At 31.3% G+C, this 17,784-nt stretch overlaps 1 protein-coding gene across 1 annotated transcript in view; it reads left to right on the forward strand.

Annotated features, from left to right (window-relative positions):
- Nucleotides 1-10,102, forward strand: part of cad (caudal type homeobox) — a 39,749-nt gene extending 29,647 nt beyond the window's left edge. Inside the window, exon 4 of the mRNA XM_089632246.1 lies at nt 9,633-10,102. Within this exon, the coding sequence (XP_089488372.1) occupies nt 9,633-10,102 (470 nt within the window). The remainder of the gene's footprint in view (nt 1-9,632) is intronic.
- Nucleotides 10,103-17,784: the final 7,682 nt, after the last annotated feature.

The raw sequence follows: 17,784 nt of genomic DNA on the forward strand, positions 1-17,784 counted from the left end.
CAAACACTTTGTGGCTTGACATTATACAAAATGAAACAAACACTTAGTTTTTAACTTAGAAGCTTTGGAAATTTCTAAATCAACGGAAAATAATTCCCAAATTTTAAATAAGCAGATAGAACTAACCAACAGCCCGATTTTAAAGTTGTTTCCTTGCTCCAACCTAACCCGTAACCCCCACCCTTCCTTTGGTCCTCCCCCAACCCCTCCCCCTCCACCAACCAGTCTCTTATGTTCTCTCCCTCTACTACATACTTTCTCTTTCTTTTATCTTTACCTTATACCTTGCTCTGTATTATAATTTAGTATTATATTTTATTGTCCTGAAGAAGATTGAGTCCAAACGAAACCGGTCTGCGAATATACCTCAAAATAAAGTGGTTTAAAACTAAGTGTTTGTTTCATTTTGTAAATTAATTTTATCCATTTTAAAGAATTATATAAATTGAATAAATTAATTAAAACTTTTTTCAGATATCGTATCTTTACCAACGGTGTTCATTAGAAGGATACATTTTTGATTGTTCTTTAAAAGGCAATGTTTCAAACAAATAGTTTCAGCTACTCAAATCCTTCAATTATAATATCCCGTGATTTTTCACGGGTCTGCGCTAGTATAATATAATTACGAAACAATGTTTATTACCTACTGGCGGTCATTGGCTTGTTTAGGGAGGGTAGTGTATCCCCTACTAATTCCATTTAACAAACCTCTACAAAGGTTTAAAATAATATGTAATAAACACGAATCATCTTAATAATGTATTCCATTCTCTTGGATGTTCGATTCTAGACTGGTGGGATTCCTCGATGATTAATTATAATCCCTATCCTGTCTTATTTTTCACATGTTCCCTAAATCTAGTATTGGACCCTCAGAGCGGACATTTGTCATTGTTATTCTTAAAAACAAGAATAATTCTGTTAATTTTGTCAAGAGAGGTTTAATATTAAATCAATGCATCATATACTATGTGGCTTTGCAATCTTTCATTCTTACTCATAAATGACAAGAAGAGCAATAATAATAATTGAGCACTGAGGGGAAGCACTTTACTTTCATGAAAGAAAACATTTTACTGCACATTCTAAAGAAAAAGGTTTTCATAGAGAGAATGCGCTTTTGTTAATCAAATTATTGTTATTATTATTTTTATGTCTACTATTTTGTTTATGTTGTTTTATCTTTACTGTATTTTAAAGTATCTACCTACTTCTAAAAATAATTAATAACTTTAATTGAAAACCTTCATAATAATACCTATCTTACGTACATCCTAAAAATATCTTTCCATAAATTTAGATAAGGAATCAGAAAAAAGTTTCTTTGGTGTTTGACTGGGTCTACTCAGATACATTTAAATAAGAAGATATAGATGTGGGTAGATTTGTGAAAATTTATCATTTTAGAGTTCACATAATGCAGGTAAGTATACTGATTTGTAAAAATCTGAATTAGCTATTTCGAAGACACCTGTATACAGAATAAGAATTTTTTAAACCGTGCGGGGTGAATATTTCTCTTTCTGAAAATGCACCTCAATTGTAAACAAGAACTAGATAAAAATTACAATTGCTTCCACGTCTGGCAATTTCCGTTTGTTATTGATTTCTATATTTAACTATTTACGAGTAAATCGCTTAGCCTAGCACAACGTTATGTCATTGATAGCAACCGTTGAGCCGAGTGGAGGGCCTGCGGTCGGTCTATTTGTACCCGATATGATGTGAGCCGACAATGGCTGGTGGATTAAGTTTATCGGATTTCAGAACACGATCAAAGAGAACGCCTTATTTATGGCGTTCACTCCAAAGCCGCTCTTCTCTGATAGCGATACTGGAAATTATTTATTATTTTAGCCGACTGATCCAATATCGACTGAGATGCCTATTCGCATTGGATTGGCTGATGGAGGGAACATACGCCTTTAATTCGACAAATGCACGAGAGATCTATCTTTTTCAACGTTTGGTCTAATACCTTTATTACTGTATATCGGCATTTCCCTCTCCCGTATAATATTTAGAATATTTTGTAAAGGTAAATACAAAATCTAATTATGTGAATTATGTAATTTTTATTTTAATAACACATTTATATTTACCAACACATACGTATTTTGAAGTAAAAAGGCTCGTTTGACTAATGTTCAAAACTTACAGTAAGTTACGTAGGTAATCTTAAGTTATGATTCAAACGTTGTATGTGAGCCGATATGCTATAGGCTGGGTCATAGAAAAAGTCTCGCAAAAGTCTGGTCGTAGCACAGTATGGGGAACACGTTTCCCCCTCAGCTGCTTATTGGAAGTATTGGCAATTTAATACTTACCTACGTAATAAAGCTAAAAAACATTATTACTTGTTTTTTTTCCATAGATTACGAATCTATGAACAACTAAGGGTTGGAGCATTTTAGGGTAAGGAGCAATATTTTTTGTTTATAGGAGCTCCTTTTGTGTTGTCTATCAGTGCCAAACCGTAATAATTTGTAAAGCAATTATAAGTTTTATTCACAACGGGGATCTTCTAATGTGATTATTAAATTGTCATCCAAATATATATCTACTTTGGAATTTATGTCTCCGTTTGAGCACCGTTGAGCAAAATGAATAAATAAAGTTATTCGCGTCTGACTGTTTATGCACTTAGTTCTTCTTAACTACACAACGGATTTTGATAGGGTTTTCAGGATCATTTATAAATTTTCTTCCAAAAAGTTATATATATATATATATATTTAACTTTAAATATATATAAAACATGCATATTATATTTATAAAAAGTAGAGAAAATTCGATGTTTAGTAATCGAGTTAATTATTTTTTTTTCGGTCGCTTACATTGATAACGCTGGCTTAACCTTACCGTATATATCAAAATAATGTACTACAAAATTGTATATTTTAAAAAGGCCTACTGAGTAAACCATGATGGTATATGTCTATCTCCTAAGGGGAACTCCAGACAAGCTGGGTATAAGTCAGTTAGTTGCCTATAAAAAGAAACCGCGAGCTTTTTGACTCCCAGTGTGGACAGAGTATTACTAACACGCAATATTTTATTTATAAAGTTAACACTGCATTAGGTAGGTATTATTTACAAAATTACAGAGATATTTTCTTAGCATACATTCAGATATATTTTACAAAAATGAGATCTTTTTTAATTGATTCGGCAATAAGGACAAGGAAAATTTCACAACTTTTAAATCTTTAAGACCTTAATAATTCACTAAGTAAGTAATCCTACTTGTATATGACTGTCAGAGATGTCTGTCGCTGATAATAACCTTTATTTCACACAGTGAAAAGGCATATAATATATAAAATTTCCATGTTTCATTCAAATCACCTCTAGACCCAATCGCAACCTAAATGTAGATAGATACCTGTGAATTATGTGTCCTCTGATAATTTAAAAGTTCAAAGTATTTCCTTTGCTATCAAATAATACGATACATTTACGTTTTGAAGTAGGTACTGCTTTCCTGTTGATTATGTCTTATATTCATGAAAGTTTGTGACTTAAAATATTTTACTTGGGTACTGACATAAGTCTTTATAAAACAAATTACAGCTTGGTATGGATAACTGCATTCTATGGCTAGCTTTAGACTTGTAAGTTTTTTCGTAAATTTTCGACTTCTAGCCAATGGCCATATTGCATTTTGAAAATCCAATATGCCCATTGGCTAGAAGTCGTAAATTTACGAAGTCGATTAGGAGAAGATATTGAAGATACTAACACGAAATACATCCTTAATCACGGGAAAGGAACGAAACAACCGCAAATGGTGCGAAACGCTTTCGTGTCTATACAGAAACAATAATAATCTAACGCCTACATTATGTATATTAAAACTTATTTTAATTAGAGTTACCTTGGCATTTCGTGATCTACGGTAAAATTTAAAAATCATTTATTTATAAATTGGATAACTTCAGCATGGTAACTGGACTTAACAAAACGGGACAAAATAGAAGACTTTAAAGTGACATAAAGTCATTTGCATCACTTTTCACAGGTTTATATCGCTTTACATCATAAAAAAACGTAGCAACTGGATTTGAAGAAGCTCAATTGTCCTCTTTATTTCTTGTCATGGCCGCTAAAATTTAAAATTTGGTTTTTATTGAATCATCCAGTTATCTATGTCATGCTCGCTGAATGCGTTATGCGTAGTTCGATAGAATTAATTATTGAATTCCCACTGGTACCTGCCCACGTCACGTGAACAGATAAAGAAACAAACACTTCTTAATTTCTATATTTGGTATTACCTTCGTCATTCCTCGCAATGTTTACTCGGTCTTGCCGAGATCTGAATGTATTTATGTTTGGTACCTACCTACTACCTCGCAAGTAGGTACCTACATATAAAAGGCGTTATCAAAATATTCAAGACCTCAATTTAAACTGTGGCTCGTAAATTAAATATCCGAAATGATAATCATTCATGTTCTCCAATAATAATCTAATAAGCTGTTATTTCTTATGTTGGAGGACTTCCCTTAATATCCAAGATTTAGCTGTTATTGTTGTTGTTGAAGGACTTCCCTCAATGTCCAAGATTTTCTCTTTTTTCAACTTAAAAACACGTGATTTATTTTTATTAAATTGTCATATTTTCCAGTTAATTAAAACATATAACAACTCCCGAACGGTGAGCTCTGGCGTCGTGAAATTTGCACACCTTTTTCTTTCTTAAATTAGAAATTTAGAAGTTCAACGCCACTATTTTCGGAATGAAACTCGGTGATTTCGGAAATATCACAGGCTGTTATTATATTGTAGGATTTTTAAAGCTGAAAAATAGTCGTCTCCGGATCGTTCCCTATCAAAAACAAATATTGACAATTATCTTTATGGTATTGCCGTATTCTTTTAATGACAAATAATTATAGAGACGACCAGAATTACCTTTCGAATAGCACTGTTAGTAAGCTTTAAAAATCATTAGTGAGACATATTTCGATCTGTCAAAAATTAAAGCAAAACAAATAGATATTTCAAATAAAGAATTATTAATTAATGAAATAATTTTACCTACCTTATCGCTTTTCTGATATTATTTGAATTCATCGGTTCCAATTTTGAAAATGTAAAGTTCATCGAACTTGAATCATTTTATGCATCAAACCACGCAAACAACCAAGATTAGTATATTTTTTACTGATAATTTTTCCATTTTTCCCTATTTGTATTTGGTTGCATCCAACGGCATTCTGGACTGCAATTTATTAGAATCCCATACAGAAATGTGAATAAAGGTGCCGGGCAGAAGTTTAACATTTTGCGTTGTTCGGGCACGGGCAGATAACGATCCTGGTTGTTTGCGATAATACCCCGTGAGAAGATAATGCTATGTGCTCCATTGTTTGCCCGCTAAGCCGCGAGCCAGCGCGCCCGAGGAACACCTTGGAGTGTTTGCCAGCAAACACCCGCCCCATGACACAGGGTCCTGGTAGACCCCCGCACTATTTTGTTACAACGTTTTGATATCAATCCTCTTCATATGCATTACTTTAATTTAATTAATCTTCAAACAATTTTATTAGTTATGGTTTCTAATTATGTATTATATTTTTATTTATTTTTTAAATCAATGGTTATAATATTATATAATGTGTAGTGATATATTATGTATAATTATTATACCATTAAAAGTTTTTTCACTGATCTTATTATTTATTGATTTGAGGTTTGAAAATGTGAGGTGCTGTGTTAAATAAGTCGAATTCTCTGTGTGAAGTGTTAAAAATGTATAAAACGCGGTGAATGAACGTGTTTTGGTTCTGTGTTAGTGTTTTTGGTTTTGCAATGATTTAAATAGTTTTTTTTTGTTCTTTCTCCTTATATGCACGATGTCTGGAAACTATTATTACAAGCGGGAGAATTTACAAGAGGTAATAGAATCACATAGAGAATTTTAGTTTATTTTTCTTACTGAGCACATTGAATTTTTTCGGCAACTAAAGGGTTAAAAAACTTTAGAAGCTGCTTTATTTTTCGACACATTTAAAAATAATGACAACTTCGAATTCAAAAACCAAAAGATACCCCAGCACATAGATTTCCCGCTTATACTACGAGTTTTCGGACACCGTGTACATATAAATATATATATATTTTAAAATTTTTGTGTAAATTTCATACAAGAGTCTAACCGTCTTGGCCAGATAGATAATTGCACCCGATATGAACATATGATATAAGATAAACATACCTACGATATTCATTTCGGTTTATTTGGTGAAAAAAACATTCAAAAGTTCAATTTGAAATTAGATTTATTTTTTTAGATCAAGATAAATATTTGGAAGAATATTCTGTATCAAATCTATTTATTATACATGCCTATATTTATTTTTATACAGAAATATTTACATCATACGCCTTTGATGCAATTTTAATTTCCCCAATCACTGGTTCAATAATCGCTTTTTAATTATTAGGTGTTTTCAATATACTTTGTATTATTTGGTTTTAAAACATGTTGATATTTTTTATTTCAAATATTGGTGCAAACAAAATTTTTTATTTTAAAATTAATTAAATTTACAAAACTTTGGAAAGGTCTTGTGATTTGTCATCATAAACAGTACAGATCAAAAATAGTTCGTACATTGAGTGAAATCATATTATAAAATTAAATGCCGTATTCAATGCTAAAAGTTCGAGACAATTAACCATGTCAAAAGTCATACGAGAGTGTGAACTATTCCTCGGATCGAGTTCCTTTATAATTTATTAGACGCCGTTGTGATAAAATACAGGTAAACATTGAAAACAACATTTCTGAACTTGTTTAAAATCATTACCTAAACCGTACACCAGTTTAATTATGTACCAATATCTCAATAACCTTTGTATCATTGCTCATGTAGTTAGGCGGTTTTAACACTTGCGCACTTAAGTGCTTTTTGTTGTATCGAAAGTTTGAAACTAGGTTCTTATTAAAATCGGTAAATTGATTGCATGATTGCCATTTGAGTTCACACTCGCGTGTCATTTATCAAACCTGAAAATGTTTTATTTTCCATTTATGACTAGACGCCTAGAGGGCTTTTGATTTTAGTTTAATGCGAGAAATGGGGGTCCGGTCATAATTTAATTGCCATACAGTCTAAAAAGAATGTCTGTCATTGCAATTACAATCACGCGAGGACTAGATAAAGATTTCAGTCGGTTTAATTGTTATAGTAATCTATAATACGTAGTATATAGTACGTGTATATATCAAATATTATTATAATAATAAATGTTTTATCATCTTCATTTTTGTAACAAATAAAGATAATGATATCATTTTTGGGATCTCCCGTGATAAGAATTTCATTTATATACTTAAAAAATAGTAATATGGATAATATAAAGTAACACTAACTATATTAAATATTGTTTTTTTCTGAAATATTTATAAATATGTAACATGCTGTTTTTTTGTTCAGCTGAGTGGTTTCGTTTTCAGTCTGTATTTGGTGTCAGTTTAATATCTATTTCGGATCTCCCTATGTTATGTATCCAGTTTTTATATGAGATTTAGAGGTTATAATATTGCTGTGAGTTTTGGATGAGAGTGGGATTTTGTTGTAGAGCTTAGTAGCATTGTAGAGGAAGCTTTTTTTAACCAAAAGTTGTATTTGTAGTTGTATGTTGGATATGTTTTGGACACTAAGATCTAGTGTTTCTAATGTAAGTGTTAGTTGTGAATATAAGGAGTAATGTTTTAGAATAGAGTTTTTTTAAATGAGATGATGTTAAGATTTTGTCAGTGCTAGTTCTTACAGTAATACAATGTTATGGATAAACTGATTTATTTTTGATAAACCGATTTGGGAGAGGAAGGTTGCAGATCATTGGATTGAGCCACTGAAGATAATAGCTAAAGCCATTCGGAGCGACGATTCGACTTTTCTGTTATATTTTTTGAGACGATGGGCAAATATAATTTTTTTGGACCGGATTTGCATCATCAAATAACAAAGAAAAATCTGTAGTTATTTTATTTATTCATATAGGCAGATAGTAGTTTTTTTTAGTTAGGTAGGTACTTCAGTAAGTGTACGTTAGGTAGACAGGTATTTCAGTAAGTTTATTCTACTTAGGTAGGTACATCAGTATGTTTTCATTAGTTAGGTAGGTACTTCAGTAAGTGTACGTTAGGTAGACAGGTATTTCAGTAAGTTTGTTCTACTTAGGTAGGTACATCAGTAAGTTTTCGTTAGTTAGGTAGGTACTTCAGTTAGTTTGAATCTAGGAATAACAGTTTCAAACAACAAACTTTCTTAATCTTCACAATGGCAATCACAATTGTTTGTGATCAATTAATAAAATAATATTCCCTCCATTAAAAGGCGACAGCTCATAATATCCACAATATTCTCTATGGTGCGCCTTGCCGCCGGTAATAGTTACAGTCATGCCTCCTGGAGGATTTAAACTCTTTACGGTCATAAATAATACAATTTTCTCGGCTGCTCTGCCGCGGCGGATTCTACATTTAAAATATTATGTTGGTACCTGTTAGATATACCTGCTGAAAAGGCAACATTAAAATTGGTACCTACATAGGCACTTCTTTAGGTCATTATCTCTATGAATTTTGTTCATTGTTAGAACTTGTTTACTTTTCGGCGATGACACTTAAGTTTTCTAAAATATCTACATGAATATCTACTGACACTGATATGAGATATTTGTCTAATATTATGGCCAAATACTACTCTAATTACGTAATATTCAGAAGCAGTTTCAAATACAAAATGTATTAAACTTTAAATTTTTGTACAAAAAAACTCCTTTGTGCAGAGAGAAGATGGCGATCTAAAAAATAGCAAGATACCTTTTCACAGTTACAAGCTAACGTTCTAATAAACAAACACTCAATTCGTCTAAGTACTCTGCAACACTCTTACAACTTACGTAAAACACCTAGTTTAATATCGCCACATTAGGTATGCAGCCAGAATGTGGCAGACAATACAAACACAGGAACATTCATTGTGTTGTTGGTTGTGGGCTCGTCCGATAAGCGACGTTTTTCATAAGCCTTTGAGTTTGATTGTGGATTACTCGGAAACGTTTGGATAAACCGCTATCATAAGCGACAAAAAATATATCATCGTACCTACTTTGAAAAATTAAACAAAACTATTTTTCGAAAATATCGTGGACACACTAACCCCAGATTACCACCAACTTTCTTCCTTCTCAGATCTTCCTCTCCTTATTAGGATAGATTTGCGAATTTGTTTATAAACAATATATGCATCATTCCCTAAATTTCGATGTTATTTATTGTAGGTACCCACTCATAATCATTATTTTTCTTATCTGCCATGTTATGTGCCGGCACTGTAGGTACTCGCTGGCGGAAATCAAGATCTTTGAACTATTAAGATAGTATTTTTTGTCATATTCCTACACTTTACCACACAACATATCTTTATAAAAGTGAATCTTATGTTTACACTAATACAGGAATATGAAAAACTATAAATTGCGTTACATTTCATGCATTATGCATGATTTTCTTTGTTTGTTTGTCAGTTATTATTACGCACGTTATGTGATGTTGATGTGAACAACTCAATAATAAATAAAAGACTAACGAAATGTTTTTGTTGCAGGTAAAACCAGGACGAAAGACAAGTATCGCGTGGTATACACCGACCACCAACGCTTGGAGCTGGAGAAAGAGTTTCACTACAGTCGCTACATAACTATTAGGCGCAAGGCCGAGCTGGCTGCTAACTTGGGCCTGTCCGAGAGGCAGGTCAAGATCTGGTTCCAGAACCGCCGTGCCAAGGAGCGCAAGCAGGTCAAGAAGCGCGAGGAGGTCAGCCACAAGGACAAGGTCCTAGATAACCACCCCTCGTTGCACCAGCTGCACCAGCACACCAGTCTGCATCACCAGCAGACCATGATACATCAAGGCCTCGCCCACCAAGGCCTCAGTCACCAAGGACTGAGCCACCAGGGCTTAAGCCACCAAGGCTTAGGTCATCCGGGACTATCCCATCAGGCCATGCATCAAGGTCTCCATCAAGGCATCGGAGGCCAACCCCTTCACGGAGTACCCCCGGTGCAACTGATCTGACAAGACCGCCCCGCCTCTCATCCCAAGCCCGGTGGCTGGTTCGAGCAGGAAGAGTGCATGATCTCTTCCTACGCCGATATCCTGCCTTAAATTATTTAATACGTGAGATTCAAATACCGATGTGATAACAGTTTACGAGCGTCGACATGAACTCTGAATAATTGTGGCCGGTTGTTTGCTGTTTGACGTCAAGCCTTATACGGCCGCTTTAATTGAAGTTTAACAAATGTGCAATGTAAGATCTTTTGTTTTAAATCGTTTGAAATAATTTTTTAAGCTCATACTTACTATTATATATGCAAAGTATGACTTTTGGTGATATAATAAGGTTTATTATTAAATTAGTTTTAAGTGAATTGATTTTGTTACGGTTTGAGACAATTGTCCCAGACACTTCGGTGAAATAAATAATGTGTCTCCACCTATAGTTAAATGTTTTCCAAGGGAATCAAACGTCTACATCGTAACTTAAAAACAAATGTGCAATCTTCGTGACTTCAGTTCCGTATTTATATGCTACAGTACAATATTTCATGTTTTTTTTTACTTCGTTGAATTAATATTAGTTCATCATTCTGTATGTTTTTACAGTTTATTTGAGATTAATCATGTTATTTTGCAGGTTTTTGAAAATATTTTTCAGAATATGATTATGTTTTCATGGCTTATGTGTAAAATAAGGAATTAGAATTTATCTTCGTCGTGTTAACAATCCGTCCGCGTGTAAGAAATTCATGAAACTTGAATTTAGCATTAATTATCATAAATAAAAACAAACGATATGATTAAAATTCAGTTATAAAATGTATACTCTGTCCTGACACTCGGTGCTTATTAAAAATACGACATGTGAAATGAAGAATTAAAAGTATCGTACAATACTTTTGGCCACATGAAGTGCTTTTATGGGCTTTGTCTAATATTTTCATTGAAGTATATGGATCGACAAAATGAATTCATAAAAGCTTTAGCCTAAAAGATCAAAAGAAAAGAGCAGTGCAAATTTTATAACACAAATAATATATAGTGTTGATGCTGGTTTGCACAAACAAATTCCTGCTAACATTAATGAATAAGCTCGTATGATAATTTTTTTTATATCAATGGGCAATAGAAATTTTTCTGAGACGCTGAACCATTTAATAACAAATGGACCACTTAAAAAATAGTAATAAAAGCATAAATAGTTATTAATTTCAAAAATTTTCTTGAATAGTTTATAAAAAAATATTTCCTTTCCTGCTATATTGTGGTTTTAGTAAAGCGGAATTGGTTTCATAATAATAAAATACAAATGTTTATAAATTCAATTATATTACTAATTGTTTGCACCACGTTTCTTAGAGAAGGATGTTGTACATAAAACGTAATGATAATGCCTGCGAAAAGGTTCTTAGATTATTGTGTTGTTTAAAAAATGTAAGGTGTGCCTTTGAAATCGATTTTCAAGACTTGTTAAAATAATGTATAAACACAAAAAGCTTCTTAGTATTTAATATAACGCGATGTTTAGCTGCTTCAGAAAATTGTTAGGTATTATTTAAATTATTGCAATGAGTCAAACTATTCTAAGGTCGATGCAACTAAACCCTCTTTTAAAATTCTTTCCTTTCAATCTACAAACGTAAAAGGTTGCGCGGCCTTTTACATACAAAACTTAAATTTAGATTTAGGGCTAAACTATACAACCAAACTGAATATATTTATATTCATAACGGATATGTGCAACTTTATTTATGGGTTATTATAAAAATCCTAACAAAAACGTTTTTGGTCGAAATTTTAATGTTTATGCTACAAATTGGTCAAGTTGCCTGATTTGCTATAATGGCCGGTATTTTAAACTTTAAATCACAAATAAATACAGTGGTACAAATGTATGCTAGATATTTGCTACACCTTTTGATCAAAAAGCAATCGGCCAAGTATTTTGGCCACCAAATATAAGTGAAAGTTTTGTATCTAAAAAGCTGCGCAGCCGTTCCTCTTAAAATTATTTGTTTAAAGATATATTATAAGATATTAAAAATGTTCACGGTAAGATGATTAAAATAATATATCACTTTATTTAAATTAGCAATAGTATTCAGACATTGAGGAGATGGGTTGTTTCAGAAAATTTAAACAATTCATCAAATTTCAAAGTTGATTTTCAAGCTTTGTTAAGGTTCTATTCAAGTTCTGTTATTACATCGTTATTGAGCAGTAGTTTCACCGAAATACTGAAATGATAACAGAACTTGAATAGAATTTTTACAGAACTTGAAAATTAACATTAAATTTTGATGAACTATTCAAATTCTGTGAAACAACCAGTCTTAAGGATGCGTTATTTCATAGATATTGAACAATTCATCAAATATCAAGGTTCATTTTCGGGTTCTTTGAGGGTCCTATTCAAGTTCTGGTATTAAATCATTATAGGCCAGTTACTTGACAGAACTCAAATAATAATAGAAATTTCACAGAACTTGGAAATAAACTTTGAAATTTGAAGAATTGTTCAAATTCTCTGAAACAAGCCCGTCCTAAGACTCCTTCTAGCGTTTTTTTACTTATGCAGGTACATATTTTATGTTAATTGCAATTTCGTTTAATTAAATTCTGATAATAATTTAACATTTAAAATGAACTTACTTTCTAGATAACATCATTTCGTTTGGTTTGGACAATTTTAAATAAAAGGGAATTAATTTTTCGAAGAAAATTTCTTCTGAAAGCTTATCACTTTGTGATGTCATTTATTAGAATAATACACAAATAACTTTGTTTACATCACTTTAATATATATAACCTCTACATGCTTCATGAACGATGTTCACATCATCAGGAGCAAGTATATACTAAAGTCAAAAATTAAATATAGATTACAATTGAACAGTGGAAGAATTGGGGAGGGGTAAAAGTGGGCGGTGTTTTTCAGAATTGGGAATTTCAATATTGTTAGACGGGAAAGACTTAAAAGGGAATTCGTTTTGTAATTTTGTTTACTGTAATGAATAGTTCAATATATTTTAATTAATTTTATCGAAGACTTTCCTGAAGACTTCTTTTATTCCGGTGATATTGTGTTATGTGTGTGTAATTATGTTAAGAAATGTTGTATTTCATTCCAACTCTCGACCTTTTGATTTATGTATGTATATTAAAATATCTTTATATCCATATCTATTAGAAAGATATGTTAGCAGAATTGCACGATGTAAATTCTTGAATGTATAATATTATTTATTGTCTTTATTCTCAAAAAATTACGAAAATATTTCATTAAAATTGTTATAGCAGTTGCCACAAAAGCCAAACCAACTGTATTTATGAGTTATTCGTTTCACACAGATTTGAACGTTAGAACCAGTTATTAAAACGATGAAAAAACAGCTTTAAAAAGATTTTAAGAGCCTGTCGTTATGATAGGACTTAAAAAATAATAATATTTAAAAAAATATATGTCTTGCTCATGTACAAATTATTGATTTTAGCTTCAAGATTGGCAGTTTTTAACTGAACAATGCATATTTTATTATTATCCTAATAAACATGTCCTTTGTTTAAACTATGTGTAGTTCACTTAATAGGTTATTTATATTTTAGTTAATATTTTGTTTAACCCGATGTTTGTATATTAAGGAAAGAAATTATGCATTTTCGATGTTTCGGTGAATTTTTTTTGTTATTTTGTATGTATCACCTGCCAAGGTGATGAACCTATCTACTGACGCTGACGTAGACTTATCTGCATGTATTTTTTCCATCCATAAAAATAATAAAAAATATATAAACAAAAATCGAATTTTATTGTTTAGTTTACTTGTAATTAATACTTTTCTAGTATTAATATTAAGTATCTTAGAATGGGTTGAAAACGACTGCTTGGTGAAAATAAGCAACACTTTTTCATAAAAAAAGGTCATCGTATCAACAAAGTTAGTAGGTATAATTTCTATTTTTCACACAATATTACCTTCTATCAAGTAGACGAATTTTGCCAACAACCTTAAAAAATCTTTCAATTGATAAACTGGACGAATTCTGGCAAACAACCTTTAACAATTGTTTCAATTGATAAGTTGGACGATTTCTGACAACAACCTTTAAGAAATGTTTCAATTGATAAACTGGACGATTTCTGACAACAGCCTTTTAGAATTGTTTCAATTGATTAACTGGACGAATTCTAGCAACAACCTTTAGTAATTGTTTCAATTATTTACGAACTCTTCAAATTGGTTTAAACAAATACTTGTTTGATTATTCAAAATAAATTACTTCAAAATAATGTAAATGAATAAAATAAATAAATAATGACATGTTTCTAAACCACGTATAATCGTTTATCCTGACGAAGGAACATATTCATTATTTTGATTATATAGTTGTGTAGGTATACAAAGTCAAGTGAAATAAAATGACGCCAAAAGTGAATTTTCGATTATCTGAGAAATATTTTTTTATAAATTTTAGGATAGAACGAATACAACTTGGACTCTACTCAAATAATAGAATTTCGTGTTATGTATATTATCAACCAAGTTTGAGATAACTTCCTGGCCTTTAAGATTTGTTCACTGAAAAATGAACATAGCTTTAAGAGATTTATGAATCTTTCAAAATCTGACCTTTATTTCACCAGAATGATTGGCTTTCTATGCAAAGTTTCATGAAAGTTGCCTACAAACACTACGTAACCTAGATACATGTCCAGTCGGCAAGTGTTGATGTGATGCCGTTATAACCAACATGTTAGATAAACATATAATGAAAAGTGGAGTTAGTAATTCAATTAAATGGTTGTAAATTTGGTCACATTGGATAGCCTGATGGGAATCTACCCTGAGGACTCACAGCAACGGCGCAACATAGCTCTAAATCGTTACAACTCTGATAACTATTTGAAAGCTTTCACGTTTTCAATTTACAAACAATTTAAAAAACTTCACTGACCAAAATATATACTCAAACAGGGCAGTATGCCAAAATATACTAGTTTGAATACATTTTTTAGGCAGAGAAATATAAAATTCAATCCGACGAAACTATATTACGCCTTTCAAAATTCAACAGGAAAATAATATAAATTGTTATATTTAAAACTAAATTTTAAACACGATTGAGAGAACTGAGTGATAATCAACTTGCAAACGTGATGAGGGTAAAGTAAAGACTTCTAGATATTCGATTCAAAAGTATAAAGACTACAGGCCGCCTCAGATCAGGAAACTCTAGAGAGGAAGAGCCTGACTATTCTTAAATTTTACTAATAAATAGTAACTAAGGACGGGTTGTTTCGGAATATTTGAACAATTCATCAAATTTCAACGTTAATTTTCAAGTTCTGTGAAAGATTTTTTCAAGTTCTGTTTTTATTTCAGTTTTGTAAAGCAACTAGCCTATAATGATATATTAACAGAACTTGAATTGGACTTCCACAGATCCCAGAAATGAACGTTGAAATTTGATGAATTGTTCAAATACTCCGAAACAACCCGTCCTAACACATACATTAGAAACAATAGATCTTAGGATCAAAAATATATCAAACAAACAACTAGCAATACTACTTGGTTAAAAAAGCTTACTATACTATCGTACTAAACACTACAACAAAATCCCACTCTAATTCAAAACTCACAACAATATTACAACATTTAAATCTCAAATAAAAAGCTGGATACATAATATAGGGAGGTCAGAAATAGATAATTTACTGAAACCAAATACAGACTGAAAACGAAACCACTCAACTGAACAAAAAAACACAATGTAATATATTTATAATTACTAAGCCTCCTTTAATATTAGTATCCATAATAAAAAAAATAATAATACGTACATGGAATCCTAAGTACGGGAGATCCCAGAAAGGATATCATTATCTTAATTATGTTTTCTGGAAAGTCAGAATTTCATCGGTCGATTTTATCTGAACGCACTTGGTGGTGAGATGAATATACAATATTTACGCGTTGACCCTCTTCGGTTGGTTGTAAGATGAATGTACAATATATACGCTTTGACCTCCTTCAGTTGGTTGTAAGATGAATATACAATATATACGCTTTGACCTCCTTCAGTTGCCGCAATTCTGCGACTTAATTTCTTAAAAAGATTTAAATTTTACACAACTAATAACGGTTGTTAATCAAATAAAATCAATAAAATTAATTATGCCAGTTCCTTTTGGATAAAAATCTTTCGTATTTAAATTTATTTTGGATAAGAAGTTTTTCTAATTAATACTAGAGACAAATTGTGTTTTTAACGTGAAAATTGCCAAATGAGGAATGTAAATATATGTAATATTATAAAATGTACATTTAACGATTATTATATAACATATTATATTTTTCAGTGTTCAAATTTTGCGCTAAATTTCTGGATAACGAATGCAATATAATAAGAATTTTAAAGATAGGTAAAACACCAATATAATAAAAAAATTCTAATAGTATCGATAATAGTCAAATAAATTTAATTACTTTAATAATCAATTACTTTTACGTATAAACCGAACGCCGGGTAATACATAGACACGAGAATATTAATTTTTATAACTTTTCCGATTTTATGTCCGGGTTAAATCTTCTCCATAGGAAAAACTAAACCCTTCCACACACTTTTCCACAAATGATCATCTAGTCAATCAACATCATGCAAGTGATATAAATAGTGATATAAAAACACAAATGTACATAAATATATATATATAGATATATATGTATACTTGTGTTTTTTTTTTAATTTCAACCAATGTTGGCCTTTTTCTAAAAGCTGTCTTTACAAAATGAAATGGATAATAGTTAACAGCTACGTAAGGTTAAGATCATTTGAACTAAGCAGCAAATATTTAGATTAGGGTAGAAATTTTCCCATTAGGCGTAGATAAACTAAGTTAAGCTGAGAAAAACATTTCTTTTCCAGGTTTATTTAATTTACTTACAAAATTTAATTTTTATATCTAGTATACCTCTATTCAAAAACTACTATAAACATATTCTGTTACCTACATACTAATATTTGGAGTTCACAACATTGACACATAACCCACGATAAACTGCAAGACTTTTTCGAATGTTTTTAAATTTTTAAGAAGCAATTATTTCAACCAGGATACTTACCCAATCCCTTGCAGCCTTTTACTAAATAAATACCAAGGGAAGCCTTCGAGAAGGAAATTAGTTAATGGTTATTGGAACCATAAAACTTTATAACATAAGTATAGTCACAGTTTACTAATAGAAGTACCTAATAATAGTTTTTTTTTATAATTATTTCATATTATAATGGAAACAGTTCAAACGATTCTTTCCCTCCCACTGCGATGCAAGGCGATAGTACGAGAAAGTCCGTCTGGAGAAGTCAAAGAGTATCCCTCAGCCACGCAGTTTGTGGGCAGACGCTCACATAGAAAACTTCCTGATAACAAAATATTGTATGCCATTAACGAATGAATTAATAAGTATCCTGATAAACTTTTATTAATATACCAATGCTTTGTCACAATGTCCGAACACGTGTTTTTCACGAACATTTCGTTATGATATATTATTAAAACAAACGCAGGTGGGTGAACACGTGTTCCGATATTATTTTGAATTTAAACTTTATCAGGAAGCGGATTGCAGTCCAGTTTTCAAGGATTACTAATAATTTTAAAAGATTCTTAAAAGATATTGTATCCAGCG

Source organism: Hesperophylax consimilis, chromosome 5 (genome assembly GCF_061612785.1).
Source record: "Hesperophylax consimilis isolate HC1 chromosome 5, BYU_Hcon_1.0, whole genome shotgun sequence".
In the NCBI taxonomy this organism is placed as follows: Eukaryota; Metazoa; Arthropoda; class Insecta; order Trichoptera; family Limnephilidae; genus Hesperophylax; species Hesperophylax consimilis.